This window comes from Carcharhinus amblyrhynchos, chromosome 3 (genome assembly GCF_965287045.1).
Source record: "Carcharhinus amblyrhynchos chromosome 3, sCarAmb.v2.hapA, whole genome shotgun sequence".
Classification (NCBI taxonomy): Eukaryota; Metazoa; Chordata; class Chondrichthyes; order Carcharhiniformes; family Carcharhinidae; genus Carcharhinus; species Carcharhinus amblyrhynchos.
In genome coordinates this window covers 92,040,578-92,058,366 of record NC_137326.1, presented here as the reverse complement: position 1 = coordinate 92,058,366, position 17,789 = coordinate 92,040,578, and the positions used below count along the sequence as shown (strand labels likewise).

At 46.1% G+C, this 17,789-nt stretch overlaps 1 protein-coding gene across 1 annotated transcript in view; it reads right to left on the bottom strand.

The window, feature by feature from the left end:
- LOC145340924 (uncharacterized) overlaps window positions 1-17,789 on the bottom strand; it is an 88,323-nt gene that overhangs the window by 27,130 nt on the left and 43,404 nt on the right. Inside the window, exon 4 of the mRNA XM_080185512.1 lies at window positions 13,671-13,739. Within this exon, the coding sequence (XP_080041638.1) occupies window positions 13,671-13,739 (69 nt within the window). The remainder of the gene's footprint in view (window positions 1-13,670; window positions 13,740-17,789) is intronic.

Below are 17,789 nucleotides of genomic sequence, written 5' to 3'. Positions count from 1 at the left end.
GCAGAGAATTCCAGAGATTCACCACCCTTTGAGTGAAGAAGTTCCTCCTCAACTCCGTTCTAAACCGACCCCCCTTTATCTTGAGGCTGTGCCCCCTAGTCCTACTGTCCTTTCTGAGTGGGAAGAGTCTCTCCACCTCTATCCTATCCATCCCATTCATCATCTTATACGTCTCAATGAGATCTCCCCTCATTCTTCTAAACTCTAACAAGTACAAGCCTAGTTTATTCAGCCTCTCCTCATAGCTCAATCCCCTCAACTCCGGTATCAGCCTAGTAAACCTCCTCTGCACTCCCTCCAAGGCCAAAAAATCCTTGCGTAAGTACGGCGCCCAAAACTGCACACAGTACTCCAGCTGCGGCCTCACCAATGCCCTATACAGCTGCAGCATGACCTCCCTGCTTTTATATTCAATCCCCCTCGCGATGAAGGCCAGCATCCCATTCGCCTTCCTGACCACCTGCTGCACCTGCAGGCTGGGTTTTTGCGACTCATGCACAAGGACCCCGAGGTCCCTCTGCACCGTCGCCTGCTGCAGTTTTTCGCCACGTAAGTAATAGTCCTTCCTACCATTATTCCTACCAAAGTGGACCACCTCACACTTGCCAACATTAAATTCCATTTGCCAGTTCCTGGCCCATTCGCCCAGCCTATCTAGATCCTTCTGCAGACTCTCCACACCCTCCGCGCAATTTGCCATTCCACCAATCTTGGTCTCATCAGCAAATTTCGACACCCTACACTCGGTTCCCTCCTCCAGATCATCTATATAAATGGTAAATAGCTGAGGCCCCAGCACCGACCCCTGGGGCACTCCACTAGTCACCAACCGCCAATCCGAATAGCACCCATTGACCCCCACTCTCTGCCTCCTATTTGACAGCCAATCCTCTATCCACGCTAACACCCTACCCCAACTCCATGTCCCCTTACCTTCTGCAATAACCTCTTGTGAGGTACCTTGTCAAACACCTTCTGAAAATCAAGAAAGACCACATCCACCGGCTCTCCTCTATCCACCGCCCTAGACACATCCTCATAGAACTCCAATAAATTTGTCAGACACGACTTCCCCTTAACGAAACCTTGCTGCGTCTGCTCTATCAAGCAATTCCCCTCAAGATGCCTCGCTATTTCCTCCTTGATGACGGATTCTAACATTTTACCTACAACAGACGTTAAACTAACCAGCCTATAATTCCCTGCCTATTGCCTGCCACCCTTCTTAAACAACAGCGTAACATTAGCCGTTTTCCAATCTTCCGGCACTTCCCCGGAATCCAGCGATGTTTGGAAAATAACCACCAAGGCATCCACTATCACCTCCGCCATTTCTTTCAGAACCCTTGGATGCATTCCATCCGGTCCTGGGGACTTGTCCACAATCAGTCCCTCCAGTCTGTCAAGCACCGCCTCTCTAGTAACAATAATGTCCAGTTCTACCACCTTTCCATCGCTAACACCCGGCAAATTATTCACGTCCTCCTCCGTGAAGACCGAAACAAAAAAGTTATTCAAGACCTCAGCCATTTCCCCATCCCCTACCACTAAGTCCCCCCTCTCATCCTCTAAGGGTCCAACGTTCACCCTAGCCAGCCTCTTCCTTTTTATATTTTTATAAAAACTCTTGCTATCCTTTTTCATATTAAGCGCTAGCCCAGCTTCATAGTTTCTCCTACCCTTCTTTATCAACTTCTTTGTCAATCTTTGTTGACATTTAAACCTCTCCCAATCCTCTTCTCGCCCACTACTCTTAGCTACTCTAAACGCCTCCGCTTTTAATTTAACACTTTCCTTCACCTCCTTCGTTATCCACGTAATCCCCATCTTGAATTACTGGCTAATAATGGTTAACTTCATAATATACAAGATACTAAACAAATTGGCACTGAAACACTAATGCACCTATTTATAAATGGAAACTGCCAGTTTGCACAACTGAACAAATATAAGAGAGAATATTAAAAATAGAACATAGAAAAACTACAGCACAAACAGGCCCTTTGGCCCACAAGTTGCACAGATGTTATCCATACCTACTAGGCTTACCTACACCTGCAATTCTATTAAGTTCCATGTACTCATCCAGAAGTCTCTTAAAAGACCCTATCAAATTTGCCTCCACCACCACTGACGGCAGCCAATTCCACTCACCCACTACCCTCTGAGTGAAAAACTTAGCCCTGACATCTCCTCTGTATCTACTTCCCAGCACCTTAAACCTGTGTCCTCTCGTAGCAACCATTCCAGCCCTTGGAAAAAGCCTCAGGAAATCCACCCGATCTATACCCCTCAACATCTTATATACTTCTATCAGGTCACCTCTCATCCTTCATCTCTCTATGGAGAAAAGACTGAGCTCCCTCTACCTATCCTCATAAGGTATGCCACCCAATCCAGGCAACATCCTTGTAAATCTCCTTTGCACCCTTTCAATAGCTTCCACATCCCTCCTGTAATGAGGTGACCAGAAATGAGCACAGTATTCCAAGTGGGATCTGACTAGGGTTTTATAAAGCTGCAACATTATCTCCCGACTCCTAAACTCAATCCCTTGATTAATGAAGGCCAGTACACCATTTGCCTTCTTAACCACATCCTCTATCTGCGAGGCGGATTTAAGAGTCCTATGGACCCGGACCATAGTACCCGGTCCTTCTGATCCTCTACACTGCTAAGAGTCTTACCCTGGACATTATACTCCTTCATCCCATTGGACCTGTCAAAATGGACCACTACACATTTATCCGGGTTGAAGTCCACCTGCCACTTCTCCGCCCAGCCTTGCATCCTATCAATGTCAGGCTGCAACCTCTGACATCCCTCCAAACTATCTACAATACCACCAAGCTTCGTGTTATCAGCAAACTTACCAACCCACCCCTCCACTTCCTCATCCAGGTCATCTATGAAAATTACGAACAGCAAAGATCCCAGAACAGATCCCTGGGGCATTCCACTGGTGACCGACCTCCATGCAGAAGAAGATCCAACTACAACCACTCTCTGCCTTCTGCGGGCAAGCCAGTTCTGGATCCACAAGGCAACAGCCCCTTGGATCCCATGCCCTCTCACTTTCTCAAGAAGTCTTGCAAGGGGCCTTATCGAACGCCTTGCTGAAGTCCATGTAAATCACATCTATTCTTTCACTCATTCATGAAATAGCCATCTTTTAAATGCATAAAAATATTAATGCCTTTGAACAATTTTTTTTTATTTCATCACTATGTTACATATGCATTTAGTGGCACAGTGGTTAGCACTGCAGCTTCACAGCACCAGGGACCTGGATTCAATCCCCAGCTTATGTCACTGTCTGTGTGGAATCTGTATGTTCTCCTTGTGTCTGTGTGGCTTTCCTCTGGGTGCTTCAGTTTCCTCCCACAGGCCAAAAGATGTACAGGTTAGTTGAATTGGCCATACTAACTTCTCCTGCAATGTACCTGAATAGGTGCTGGAGTGTGGCTACTCGGGGATTTTCACAGTAACTTCATTGCAATGTGAATGTGAGCCTACTTGTGACTAAAAAACAAACTTTAGCTTTTAATACTTAGCACTTCTGAACTGCAGAACATTCAAATTTGACTCTGGTACCCAGCTACAAATTCAGCCAAGAATGATAAATGACAAGCTTTCTCCGGTTACAAATTAGTTTGGTCATTCTTAACCCAGTTCCTAGTGGGCATGTACAGTTTGATGCCGCCACAAGTTCATACTAATTTGTAATCTCTCAAAGAATGCACAGTGTAATCCTCTCCTTCACAGTCAATCTCCATGGTGCTGATCTCTTAAAGTTCCAGCCTGATGTATGCCTCCTCCAGAATGTTATCTTTCACTCCCAGTCCATCCACTATGTATTTCAGAATGCCATCCTTGGTCACCTTATCTATCCATTACGTGCTGTGCACAAAATTATCTAAAAGCATGGAATCAGATCCTCCTTGTACTCAATGCCTCTTATCTATATCAATATCCCCTCCCTCTGATGAAGAGTCATCCAGACTCGAAACATTAGATCTGTTCTCTCCCCATAGATGCTGTCAGAGCCGCTGAGATTTTCCTGCACTTCCTGTTTTTGCCCCCTGTCTATTGTTCTTCAAGTTTCTACTGCTATTGCTATCCTCTTCAATCGTCAGTCCAAAATTACGCCCTGATGCGTTTTAACTTCTCCCAGCTTAGTAAAACCAAGGCCACTGGTTGGAATTTTCCCATCCCACCCACCCCGGGAATCACAGCAGGCAGGGGTGGACCATGCAAAAGTCCGTTGACCTTGGATGGGATTTTTCTAGCCTTGGGGTGAATGTGGCTGGAAAATCCCACTCACTGTCTTTGATTCAAGCAGCATTTCTAAAATGTTGCCCTAACGTTCACTTCAAGCTTCTGAAGCTGAGCTTTCTTTGTGCTCCAATGAACAAGAATGCCTCGTTTCATCTCCAACATATTGCCCATTCCAACTTTGTTCCCAAATTGCAGATGGACACTGGTGGTTTCAGCATTTCTGGGTTTCATTCTTGAATGTTCCTTCTTTTACAAACTATAGCCAGTTCAAAATACTGTGGTGCAGATCCTTTCATGCATTTCCATTTGGTCCATTCTCACCTGGTTGCATTGGCCTTTTGAAATCCAGACTGTTACAGAATTTGTAACTGTATCTTCAAATCTTTCCACCTGTCCACCTCACATGATCTCTTCCTCACATACAGCTCTGCATGTCATGCATTCTTTATGGATTTCAGCAAGTTAAAAATACAACAATACTGTACTAAAACTATTGTAAATCACTGAGTCTAATAGTGCTTCATACACAGGGGATAAAATTATCCTCCAATTCTCTCTGTAAGCAACAGACAGATCAACTGCTAAAATATTAATAATGATACAACAGCCTGTGCAGATGTCACACTTTAGAAATTATGCTTTAAAGTGTCAACAATATAAACAAAAAAGAAAAAAAGGCTGTTGGTTTATTGTGCTCCTTCTGACCTGAAGACAGAAATTAATGAGCACATTCCAATCATCAAAATCAAACATCCTTTACAAACAGTAATTCAGGTCAAACAGACCAGAGTATGTGTTTATTTGCACAAGTTAAGTTTGACTGAAAAAAGTTTTCGTTTGTTTCCATGATTTGCCACCCTGATTCTAGCCGAACCAAAACTGAAGATCAAGGATTTTAAAGCACAGGTGAACTACAGCCAGAAACATGCATTATGAGTAGAATGTTACGGATTAGAGTGATCAGCGCTCGCCATCCTGAGAATTTGCACCTAACGTGCAACTATTGACTCTCAAACTCCAACTGCTACTTCATAGAAAATCATAGAAACCCTACAGTGCAGAAAGAAGCTATTTGGCCCATTGAGTCTGCACTGACCACAATTCCACCTCAGGCCTGACCCCCATATCCCTACATATTTTACCCACTAACCCCTCTAACCTACACAATTCAAGGGCAATTTTAGCGTGGCCAATCAATCTAACCCGCACAGCTTTGGACTGTGGGAGGAAACCAGAACACCTGGAGGAAACCCACACAGACACAAGGAGAACATGCAAACTCCACACAGACAGTGACCCTAGCCGGGAATCGAACCGAGGTCCCTGGAGCTGTGAAGCAGCAGTGCTAACCATTGTGCTACCGTGCTGCCCATTTAACATTTACTTCAGTGTTGGCACTGGGCAGGACTTCCCTTGGGGGAGGGAGGAGTAGCCCAACTCTGAGGGGGGCCTTAAAGGTGAAGCATCTCTCAACTTCCTGCCCCAAGATGGGGAAAATTGCAAATATCACTATTTCACCCTTTCCACACCCACTCCCGCCAATTGAGGCTGAGTGGGATAAGGCCCTTAAGTGGCCACTTAGTGCCCACTTAAAGGCATTAGTAGGTGAATAGGCGAGTTCCCTGCCTGAGACCCTGCCCACCCAAGTGTGAAATTGCATCTGGGTTTGGGCAGGCAGGTTTCCAGGAGTAATCCCATCCGTTCAATTATGTGTTCCCCCCCACACCCCGCACTTCAGAACCCACCTTGTGGGGAGCGTAAAATTCTGTCCTATTTTTCTGTGCCCTTTACACTGGTTGAACCATCAATGTGACATGACCAGGCCTTTCCCACAAAACTGGCCACACCTCTTGGTCAAATTTCCAAGAATCCATCAATTGTGCAGGTATGGGAAGATTCCTCAAATCGCACTCACTATTTCAGGTGCACTCATGGACATGTTTTAAATGCTTTTGTTGTATCAAAATGTATTCAGTTTGCTCAGCAACTGGGTACAGCAATGAAATGACTCAGCAACTGGCTACAGCAGTGAAACTAGTAAATGTTGCAGTACAGTTTTTTGAACTCATTTTCAATTATTTTGAATCAGGTTACTCAGCTGGCAGACTGGGCACCTTTATTAAAGTTGTTATTTTTGACAATAGATCTATTTTCAGCTATATTAATAAAGCTGCACTAGCTTACCACTCTTCAATATATCAAGGACGACATTTTAATGACAAGAAAAACAAAGGAAGCAATTACATTCCATTACACTGCCAAATTGTACCTGTTAATTGAAGATTTTGTGTTTGTGAATCTCCAAATTAGCTTTAGTGGAAACCTGAAGTGTACCCTAACCACTGCAATTTAAAGGCTATTTTTGGATGCAATTTCTCAACTGTGGACAAAGCAGAATATCTCCCTCAAATCTCTAAAGTGAAAAGTAAGCTTGAACACACAGGGCCATTCTGGCAGAAGAACAATACATTATTGGTTGATTTTTAACTGACATAAACAAGTGGGTTTGGGTCAGTTGGGTTTGAACTGTCTGAAATTGGCTTCCATATTTTAGTAAGGCGTTTGATAAGGTTCACCATGAGAGTAGTCTAGGAAATTGGATCAGGAATTGGCTAGCAGATAGGAGACAGAGGGTGGTGGTTGATGGTAAATATTCGTCATGGAGTTCGGTTACGAGTGGTGTGCCTCAGGGATCTGTTTTGGGGCCACTGCTGTTTGTAATTTTTATTAATGATCTGGATGAGGGTATAGCTGGGTGGATTAGTAAATTTGCTGATGACACCAAAGTCGGAGGTGTGGTAGATTGTGAGGAAGGGTGTCATAGTTTGCAGGGAGACTTAGACAGGTTGCAGAGCTGGGCCGAGAGGTGGCGGATGGAGTTTAATGCGGAGAAGTGTGAGGTGATTCACTTTGGTAGGAATAACAGATGTGTTGAGTATAGGGCTAACGGGAGGACTTTGAATAGTGTGGATGAACAGAGGGATCTAGGTGTATGTGTACATAGATCCCTGAAAGTTGGGAATCAAGTAGATAAGGTTGTTAAGAAGGCATACGGTGTCTTGGCGTTTATTGGTAGAGGGATTGAATTTAGGAGTCGCAGTGTCATGTTGCAACTGTACACAACTCTGGTGCGGCCGCACTTGGAGTATTGTGTGCAGTTCTGGTCCCCACATTACAGGAAGGATGTGGAGGCTTTGGAGAGGGTGCAGAGGAGGTTTACCAGGATGTTGCCTGGTATGGAGGGGAGGTCCTATGAGGAGAGACTGAGGGATTTGGGGTTGTTTTCGCTAGAAAGAAGGCGGCTAAGAGGGGATCTTATTGAAACATATAAGATGATTAGAGGTTTAGATAGGGTGGATAGTGATAGCCTTTTTCCTCGGATGGAGAAAGCTAGCACGAGGGGGCATGGCTTTAAATTAAGGGGGGGTAGTTATAGGACGGATGTCAGGGGTAGGTTCTTTACCCAGAGGGTGGTGAGGGATTGAAATGCCCTGCCTGCTGCAGTTGTAAATGCGCCTAGTTTGGGGTCGTTTAACAGATCCGTGGATAGGTTTATGGACGAAAAGGGATTGGTTTAGATTAGAGGGTCATTGTTTTTTTTAACTGGTCGGCGCAACATCGTGGGCCGAAGGGCCTGTTCTGCACTGTAATGTTCTATGTTCTATGTTCTATACTTAAAAGTCCTCCAATCTATCCATCTCTGGCTTCAACTGAAACTGGATTGGGAGGGGAGAGGGGGGAATGCTCACACTGAGGAGGTAGCTTCCACCTGTAAATGTGATGATTAAGCTGGGAGCCACATTGCCTTGCAGCTTTTGGAATTGTAACTGCTGGTGGCTGCATTTCATGAGCTTCAGGGAGCTTCCTCAAGGCAAAGATTAACGGATTTAAGAGATAAATGCCTTCACATCGACTCCCTGAGTCCAGTTGTTAGGCTCTGGAGCCTCCATGATTGGTCTTCCCGTAAGACAATAAGGAATAAGAACAGGAGTAGGCCAATCAGCTCTTCATGTTTGCGCCCCCATTTAATAAGATCATGTTTGATTTAACACTCACTGGGTCCTATTTTATCATTTTGATTCTAAGTGCTAGGAGGACTTAAAAGTGGGAGTGTTTCAGATCTGAGGCACCCCCATATGCACTCTGCCTGTAAAAACATCAGCGAGTCTGAATCACATGGCACAAGCCTGTGGATGGGGCTTAACATGCCTGAAACTTGTAGCTCCGATTGGTGCCTCCAACTGCGCACGTGCAGAAAGAAAATGATAGCATGCTGCTTCCCTGCCACATCCCTCCCGGGCCAGATAATGCCTCCCCCTGACCCCCACAGGCATTGCCCCACCCACACAACACAGCAGATCTCAGCAGAGTGATCCACCCTCCTCCTCCAACCCCCCCCCCCCCGCCCCCACCGGTCTCAGGCAAAGTGAGCCCCCCCTCTCCTTTCCTCAGACCCTCCTGCACAAGGCCCCCATCTCTTTCTGACTCCAATGGCTGTAAGACACCTCCCTCTCTCTCCACTGTCCCCAATCATTGAGGCACTGATTGCCCCCCCCCCCCCGCCACCCTGTCACCAGCATCAGCATACCAATTGCCTTCCCCTCAATATTAACAAGTGACAGCTCCATAAAAAAACCCAAGGATGGAAGGCAGGCAAGCAGTACAAGAAAAAAATGCTACACAACCAGCCCCCTGATTTACTGAGGACAACCTGGAGGCAAGGTGGGACACCCTCTTCTCCACCCCCCAACTCCCTCCACCCCAGGAGGACGCAGACCCGGGGGGCTGATGGCAATGCGACCTGGGAGGCAGTCACCATCTTGGTCAGTGCCAGGGCACTGGCCCCCAGAACTGGGAAGCAGTGCCGCAAGAAGGTCAATGACCTTATCCAGGCAGCAAGAATGAGTGCTTAACCTCATCTAGCATCTTCCCCCAAATCTCCCCAGATGCTTCCATCCCCAGAACTCTGCATGTTTCCAGCTCCTGATCCCCAAGCATCTTGCTATGCCCCCCAAAAGCGCCACTGTGCTTCCCCTTGAAGGGCCACCATCTGGTACCTGCAGGAGTCACGCCATCATTCCTTTCATTCCTTCTTCTGTCTCCACAGGAGAAGAATGACCGTAACATCAGACAGAGGGTGAAGACAGAGGGTGGTGAACCAGACCTATGGGTCCTCACTCTCTTTGAAGAGCAGACACTGAAGCTGTTCAGGGAAGGGGAGATGTGGGCTGTCAGCGACAGCATGGTCGGGCTGGAGTCAAGAAGTGAGCACCTGTCAATCCTCTATTCAATTTGAGGCAACTTATCAGGGGCATGAGATTTGGATGCGAGGGGCAAGGTTTAAAGGAGATGTGTGAGATATATTTATTTACACAGACAGGGTGGTGGGTGCCTGGAACCCGATGCTGGGGGAGGTCGAGGAGGCAGATATGAGAGTGACCTTTAAGGGGCATCTTTATAGCTGCGTGAATGGGATGGGAATAGAGGCATATGGTCTCCAGAAGATAGGGGGTTACAATTCAGAAAGGCAGCCTGGTCACTGTAGGCTTGAAGAGCCGAAGAACCTGTTCCTGTGATGTATTCTTCTTTGTGCTTTGTTTTATGTTAAACAATGAAATGTGAATCACGTTTTTTGTATCCCGGTTTCCTCTCCCTCCCTTGCGCTTAACCTTGTGTCCTGTGTTACAGAGTCAGATCTGGATGCCCCGGGGCCATGTGGCCAAGTCACAGCAGGCCACAGCGGAGTCCCTGAGAGCCACAGTCAAGTCACAGCAGGCCACAGCTGAGGGACTGAACAGGGTTCTCGAGGTTCTGCAGCCCATGGCTGAGAGGCTCGAGAGCTTGCAGGAGACCCAGCAGGACAGCACTGAGACACAGTGGCCTGCAGCAGCAGCCCTTGAGAATGTGGCCCCATCACAGAGGGGCTGCAGAGTCTCAGAGGGCACTTGCTGTGGCAGGTGGCCTCCAACTCAGGTGGCCCTCACAGAGGGCTCGACCACCATGGGTAGGATGCAGGTGTTCCTCCAGGACTGGCAGGGCCAGGTGATGCTGGAGCTTTTGGAATTCACTGCAGAAGCACCTCTGTCCCATGGAGTGACCCAGGGGCTCACAAGAAGCTCAAGGGAGGGGGAAGGGATGAAGCCCATGCTGGGGCCTTCCAGCTAGGAGACTGCAGCTGTGGCTATGTCTTCTGACTCCCCCCTTCCTAACACCAGGGCACCTCAGGGGCAGCGGAATGAAGAGGGTGTCGTGGAAACATCCCAGACCCATGGAAGCAGGCCAGGGCCCTCATTGTCCCTCATGACCGCCAGAGCAGTCCAGGCACCAGAATCACAGGCAATGGGACGAGGTAGGGAGCTACCCCCCTCTACCTTTGATGATATTCTGGGGAGACACCAAGAATAGTGGTAGGCCATGTAAGATTAGGAAGTTGTAATTGCACCAAGATGGCAGGGTGAAGGGCTGCACTAGTGAGATACTCTTTAAGCACCTTTCTGTTCACAAGTTTTTATGTTACAACTTATTATTTAAACACCTTTACTGGAATCATTAAATGTTTTTTCACCATCTACCTGTGACTAATTTGTCTCAGATTTGTCTGAAATTTGATAACTGCCGGATGGATGCTTCATATTGATGTCAGTGGGGTGGCCCCTCACTGCTGTATCACTGAGAAAAGGAAACCATTGGTTCCCTAGAACACAAAAGCAATTCCCTCCCTTCTCCCACCTCACCGACCCCAGGGCCCTGTATGGGGGTTTCAGATCCCTTACCCACTGCACAGACATGGCCCCAGGTGCCAGGTGTAGAGCTCAGGGAGATGTCAGACTAGTTTGCACCAGGGCATCACCGCAATGGTGCTTAGCGAGTTGTCATCACCCTCCTGCCTGCCGAAGAAAGTTGCTAACACAGTGTACCTAGGCCCATCACTTTGGTGTGACAATTTTGCAGGAGACAGAAGGACTTTGGGGTGGGGGTGGTAATGGAAAACACAGACACAAGCCCCTAGGAACTCAACAACCTGGTGATCAGGGCCTCTCTAGCCGCCCTCGCATGCCTCATTCGAGCTGCCAGCCCTCCAGCGCCTGGTTGGTGTCCCTCAACATGCTCTTCCTCTTCTTTTTCCTCCTCCTGCTGGGTAACCTTCTCCCTGGCAATGCCTGGCTGGTAGGCCTCCACGTCCTCCTCCTCCTATAGGTCATCTCTCTGCTGTGTCAGGTTGGACAGGGCACGGCACACCACCACAATGCGGCAAGAAATCGGGGCTGTGTTGTAGGGCCCGGCCAAAGTGGTCCAGGCACCACAATCACATTTTGAGGAGCCCAATGTATCTCTCCACTATGGCATGGTGGCTACATGGGCCTCATTATAGCGGGTCTCCATCACAGTCACAGGCTTCTGCACAGGTGTCATCAGCCATGTCCAAAGGGGGAACCCACACCATCTACAAGCCAGACCCTCAGCCTAGGCTCCTCCCCAAATGCGTCCGGGATGTCCAAGCTCCTGAGAATGCAGCTATGGTGCAAACTATCTGAGTGTCTTGTACAGACATGCATAATGTCCATGTTATGGTCACATGTGAGTTGGATATTCAGGGAGTGGAACCCTTTTCTGTTGATGATTATTCGTAGAATCTCCAAGGTGACCTTGAGGACAATGTGGGTGCAGTTGATGGCCCCCTGCACATTAGGCATCCCCACACTGGCTGTGAACCCTGCAGCCAGGGCTTCCTGATGGGCCTGGTTCAGGTTAAATTTGATGGACAGGCTTGCCCAGGCACACAGGTCTCCTGTAAATTGCTTGGAATAGGTGTGCACAGTTGACTGGGAAATGCCACAGACATCTCCACTCGGGGTCTGGAAGGAACCAGTTGCACAGCGGCCGTCAATTTTACAGCCACCCAGAGTGGGTGCCCCCCTGCCCCGAGGTGCCATGTCCTGCAATAGGTGGAACAGGCTTTGCAGTGTCTCCTTTCGGAGGCAGAGACGTCAGCGGCACACAGTTGTCCGACATCTGTTCGACGATGCACTTGTGCATGGAATTGCTGGGGTCTCCACTCCCTCCTTCTCCTGCACCCACCTTCTGGATGAATGGCAGCCACCTCCTGCCTCTGGTGGTCATCCCCCTCTACTCCTGCAAGTGGTAAGGTCTGGGTTTCTTGTGCCTGCAATTCTTCCTCCTGTTCCTCCTCCTCAGCTCCAGCAGCAACCAAGAGAAAAGCAAGATCAATCAGTTGCATTGTAAAAGCCATCTTGTCATTCTGAAGGGAGGGAAGTGTGATTGGAGATGGAGAGGAACACGTGTAGAGGTTAAGGAATGTTGCTGGCCCCAGCCCATCAACAATCACTGACCATACTGCCCATTCCCCAGCTACATGCTCCCCAGAAACATAGACCCTCCCCCCCATTCCCCCACCCACATGCTTCCCAGAATCACAGACACCCCTCCCCCCCATTCTCCAGCCACATGCTCCCCACGATCACAGCTCCTTGAAAATCGTAGAGCTATTTACAAGTGCTTTGTGCACACCCTTCAGCTGGCAGAGTGCTGAGTGAGCTAGGACCCAGCAGAATCCACACGACGCAAGGTCAGTGCTGAGACTCGGGTCCATACTACAAATCGAACATTTCTGGCGCAATCCCGATCACGGCCATTTTCAGGCCTTGGTAAAGGGGGAACCGGCATGGAGGTGGGCTCGGGTCATGCGACTCGCCTCATGCCTGACTTTACCAAGTTTTGAACCCGAAAATGGGCGCAACTTGATGGTGAAATCGGATCCACTAAGTCTATTTTCCTGCCTCTCTCCATAGCCCTTAATTCTCCGACTGATTAAAAACCTATCAATCTTGGCCTTCAAAATGTTCGAGGACTTGGCCTCCACAGCTGCCAGTGATAAAGAATTCCAAAGATTCACCACTCTTTGAGAGAAGAAACTCTTCCTCAAATCCGTCTGATATGAGCATCCCCTTATTCTTCACCTATGCCCTCTTGTCCTACATTCTCTAATGAGTGGAAATTCCACCCAACATTTACCCTGTCTTAAGAATCTTCTGTATTTCAATCTCTCATTCTTTTGAACCTCCTCTGCATTGCCGCCAATGATAATATATCTTTCATCCTTCCCCTGATTCCTCCCAATGCCTCAATAGATCCAATCGCCCCACCACCGTGAGGCCCCAGATCCCTGGCTTTCCTAGAAGACTCCAACCGACCTAGTCCGTGCTGGTCAGGGCACCACTATCAGGATGGGAAAACTCAGCCTAAGTGCTCCAATTTACCAATAGCAATGCAGAGCTGATCCACCAACATTAACCATAAGATCAGTGTAAAATATTCAACAACATTGGGACAGTTTAAAAATGAACTTGATATTTCAAACGTTCTTAACTGACCTGTTGTATCGAGCACCGATCAAAAACGAATGGACATTCTCTCCAGAAGAGTGAGGTACTCGTTTCAGCCTGGGGTGAGAGAGAAAGATAAAAAGAAAAGTTGAGATCTGGGTTTGCCTGTGCAATGACAGCTGCATATTAATCAAAAAAATTTCTGACAAATCAAAAAGACTTTTTTTTGCACAAAATAGACCCCTGGAGTCTTAATCATATAACAGGGGAATAAACTTGAAACTGGATTGATTTCATCTTTAAAGAATGAATTCTTTGAAACACTGGCAACTGCAGATGCTTTTTAGTTCTTAAATGCTGGTACAGAAATTGTTCCATATTGTGAAAATCAAGCCTACTTCCATGAGAACTACAATTTCATTTTGAAAATGCAATGACCAATCAAAAATTAATTAACCAAATGCTGGAATCAATCAAAAAAAAATTGGAATTGAGTATAAAGTACGTCTCAAGAAACTAAAGTTCGCTTCCAACTTGAGTGGAATTGTATGCTGCAATTAAAGATATGTTTTACATCAAATTACATTACTGAAGCATGGAGCATTATGATTTGGAAGTGACAATTCCATGAGGAACATAATAAACTGCAGCTAACGTAGGACTCAACAATAAAGGAAGTGTACTGTTGTTAAATATTAAAAGTGACAACACAACACTTTCCTCTTAAATTTTAACTCAATCTGTACAGAAACAAAGTCTGCTTTTATAGTCTGGAAAATAGCTCTTACAACCAATACATACTTATTTGTTTAGTTTAATAAAACCTAACAAAGCTAAGTACATTATCAGCAACAATTCAATTTTTGTGTAAAGGCTATTTACACTATGCACAATTGGACTCAAAAACTCTTCAGGGGCTGCATCATGGTGAAATAATGACAGTGCAGAACACCCAAACATTCAGCAGTTTGATTGACTGTGGACCCCATCCTCAGTTTCAGTGATGGAGTTATTTGCATGGCCAAGGAAGGAAAGGAATGCATGTAAGGCGATATCAGAGGCGCCTATATCTTGTAAGGCAGAACGGCCCATAACCACTGCATTTGAGGGCATGTTCTAAAGGCTCTTCCAGGTCAAAGTCAAAAATGTTGTTGAGCCCTATAACTCTGGAATGAACCATTCGGCATCTTTAGAAAAGTAATCGATCCTGACAAGGTAAAGTTTGCCTTTCCATATTGGGAGGAACCAAGATGGTCAGATCACTTGTTTCATGGCATCATCACACACACTGGCATACTCAAAACATATAAATATATTACACTCTGCTTCCCTCTTTTAAAACATTCCAGTTACACTAGCTATACAAGTTTTTAAAAATTAAATAAATCTTTGTGAATATGCACATTTGGTCAAACAACAACCTATTTTCCTTCTAAACTATATTATAAATCACATCCAATTACTGGTTTCTGAGATCCTCTGATCTTCAGACATGTTAGGCTTTGGATCATTTGGTTTGGTTTCAGTTCACGACTGACAGACGATTTTGAACACCTTCTGTATTTGCTTTCTTTCAATGCATTTTCATATCTGTAGTTCTTAATCTCAGCAAGCCTAATAGCCTGGGTTTTCTGTGTATGTTTCTGGTTAATTATCTTCTCACAATTACCTTTCATGGTGTTTAATTTTTCCTTCCTCTCTCAATTACAGCTGCAATCTTTGGTTTGCCTTTACACAAAACTATATATGCATTCTGAAATGAACAAGTGAACCATGGCTATGATCATAAAGGAGATTTTGGCAACTTATTTATGCAATTTTGGAAAATGGTACATTAGATAACCAATTCCAGTTCATCATTTGGACCAAAGCAAGAAAAACAAAACTTTTTAAAGTTTATTTATTACTGTTACAAGTAGGCTTACACTGCAATGAAGTTACTGTGGAAATGCCTGATCACCACACTCCAGTACCTGTTCGGGTAAACTGAGGGAGAATTTAGCTTGGCCGATGCACCCAACCAGCATGTTTTTCAGACTGTGGGAGGAAACCTGAGCACTCAGAGGAAACCCACGCAGATACAGGGAGAATGTGCAGACTCTGCACAGACAGTGATCCAAGCTGTGTATTGAATCCAGGTCTCTGGCACTGTGAGGCAGCAGTGCTAACTACTGTGCCACTATGCTGCCATACATTTCATGTAACCTGTAGTTTAAGGATCATTGTGGAACTGATTACAGTATTGTCCACACAGTGAGGTCAGAGAGCACATGACCCACACCCAGGGTTAGTCTCATGTTGGGCAGAACCGTGTGTACCAACAAGTGTGGAGACCGCTCCTAGATTGTACACTTTACTGTAATTTTCTAAATAGTTCTCAGACTTACAACTAACCTACATATGACCATGAAGACCTACCAAACTGTAACCAACATTGGACAAAAGATGGTAGCTAGTAAAAAAATCCAAAACCTTGTAAAAAAAAATGAAAGAAACTAAAATGCTGGAAGCCTGATAAAAAAAACATCAGCAAAACAGTCTGAGCTGAAAATAAGTTCAAGGATCAGAGTAAAAATCACAATGAAAAAGCTCCAAAGAAAGGCTCGGAAACTGGAGGCATAAATTTAAATTGCAGCAGAAGACTCCACTGAAGCTCCTTTATAAGTCCAACTTCTAGCAGGGGTGAGGTAAGTATTCTAAAATTCCAAGCTACAGAGGTAAGGTTCCCCTCATGGGTTTGAGATCCAACCACTAAGAGAATGACATGACAAGATTCCATAGTTCTTGAATAAACAAAATAAATTTTACTCTACACAATCAGAATCAACATGAAACATGTGTGATTTAACAGGCAAACTATGGTCGAACACACTATACTGTACAATACATTACAAATGCAACGAAGACAGATCCCATAGATTTCTCAGTGACCCACCTGAACATCAGTCTACACTGTGAACCCACCAATCACGCTGAAACTCTGTCTCCTTTCAGAGGGATTGTAAGTCTTCACCCTTCCCTTTTGAAAACTTAACCCTGGAATTCCCTCCAAAAATCATTTTAACTCGGACTGCCTCAATGACTGCTGATCTTGCAGGGTTGCAATTACATCTCCTAAGATGCCGTTCCCTTTATCCGAGCCTGTTCTCTGTCACATAACAGGCACAATTTCAGCTCTTCAGCTGCATCAGGCAGAAAACCAGTGTTCCTAAGAGTTAACTTTATGCCATGAGGTCACCTACTTTCTGTTGCCTTTTGGGCTCACCTCACCATTTGGAGCCTGCTTACTGCAGAATTTCGACTATAATAAAATTAAGGCAAATAACTCCAGATGCTGGAATCTGAAACAAAAACAGAAAATGCTAGAAAATCTCAGCAGGTCCGACAGCATCTGTGGAGGGGGAGCAGAGATAACAGGCATAATCTTACCAAAAAATGGCAGTACCAAAAACAGAGCATCTCCCGCCAATGGCACTGGTGTGTTTTCAGGTCAAATCTTATGCCTCATTAGCTATAATATTTATGCCCATGAGTTTCATTCCCTCTGATTTAACTGCTACAATCACTGGGGAGCTCCGTATAAACAGCTTCCCAATAACTGCACAAGATGTTAGACAAGAAAGCAGCACTGTGCTTTTTGGAGGGAGCCCTCAAGGATGCTGGATGGAGTGAAGCAGAGGCATGATGCACTCTACCCCTGCTCCAGGAGACAATCTTCCATAGGGTCACCTCCCATGCCTGGGATGCAATGGCAGCCCTGGTCAGTGCAAGTGCACACCAGAAGAAGATGAAGCAGCCATGTTGGAAGATGATGACTGATCTTCTTTGTCTAGCCAGGATAAGTGAACAATCCCTTGTCTCCCACTGAACCCCTTCACACTCCAAACCCTTTCTTTCACTCAGTCACCTTGGTCTTTGTCAAAAGCAGGCACCAAGTTCTCCCTCCCTCCCATAATCACCCTGTTCACCAGCTCCTCACACTTCAGCTCCCACCTAAACCCCATGCCTGTCACACCTTAAGGGGGTGATTCTCCTATTCTGAATGACTAATTTTTTGGCGGGTCGGGCCAGGAGATTCGCGCGTGTGCTGATTCGCGGGATTTTTGCATTCATTCCCGATGCATGCACATCTCCCACCACCAGATATCCGGTGTGGTCGGGACTATG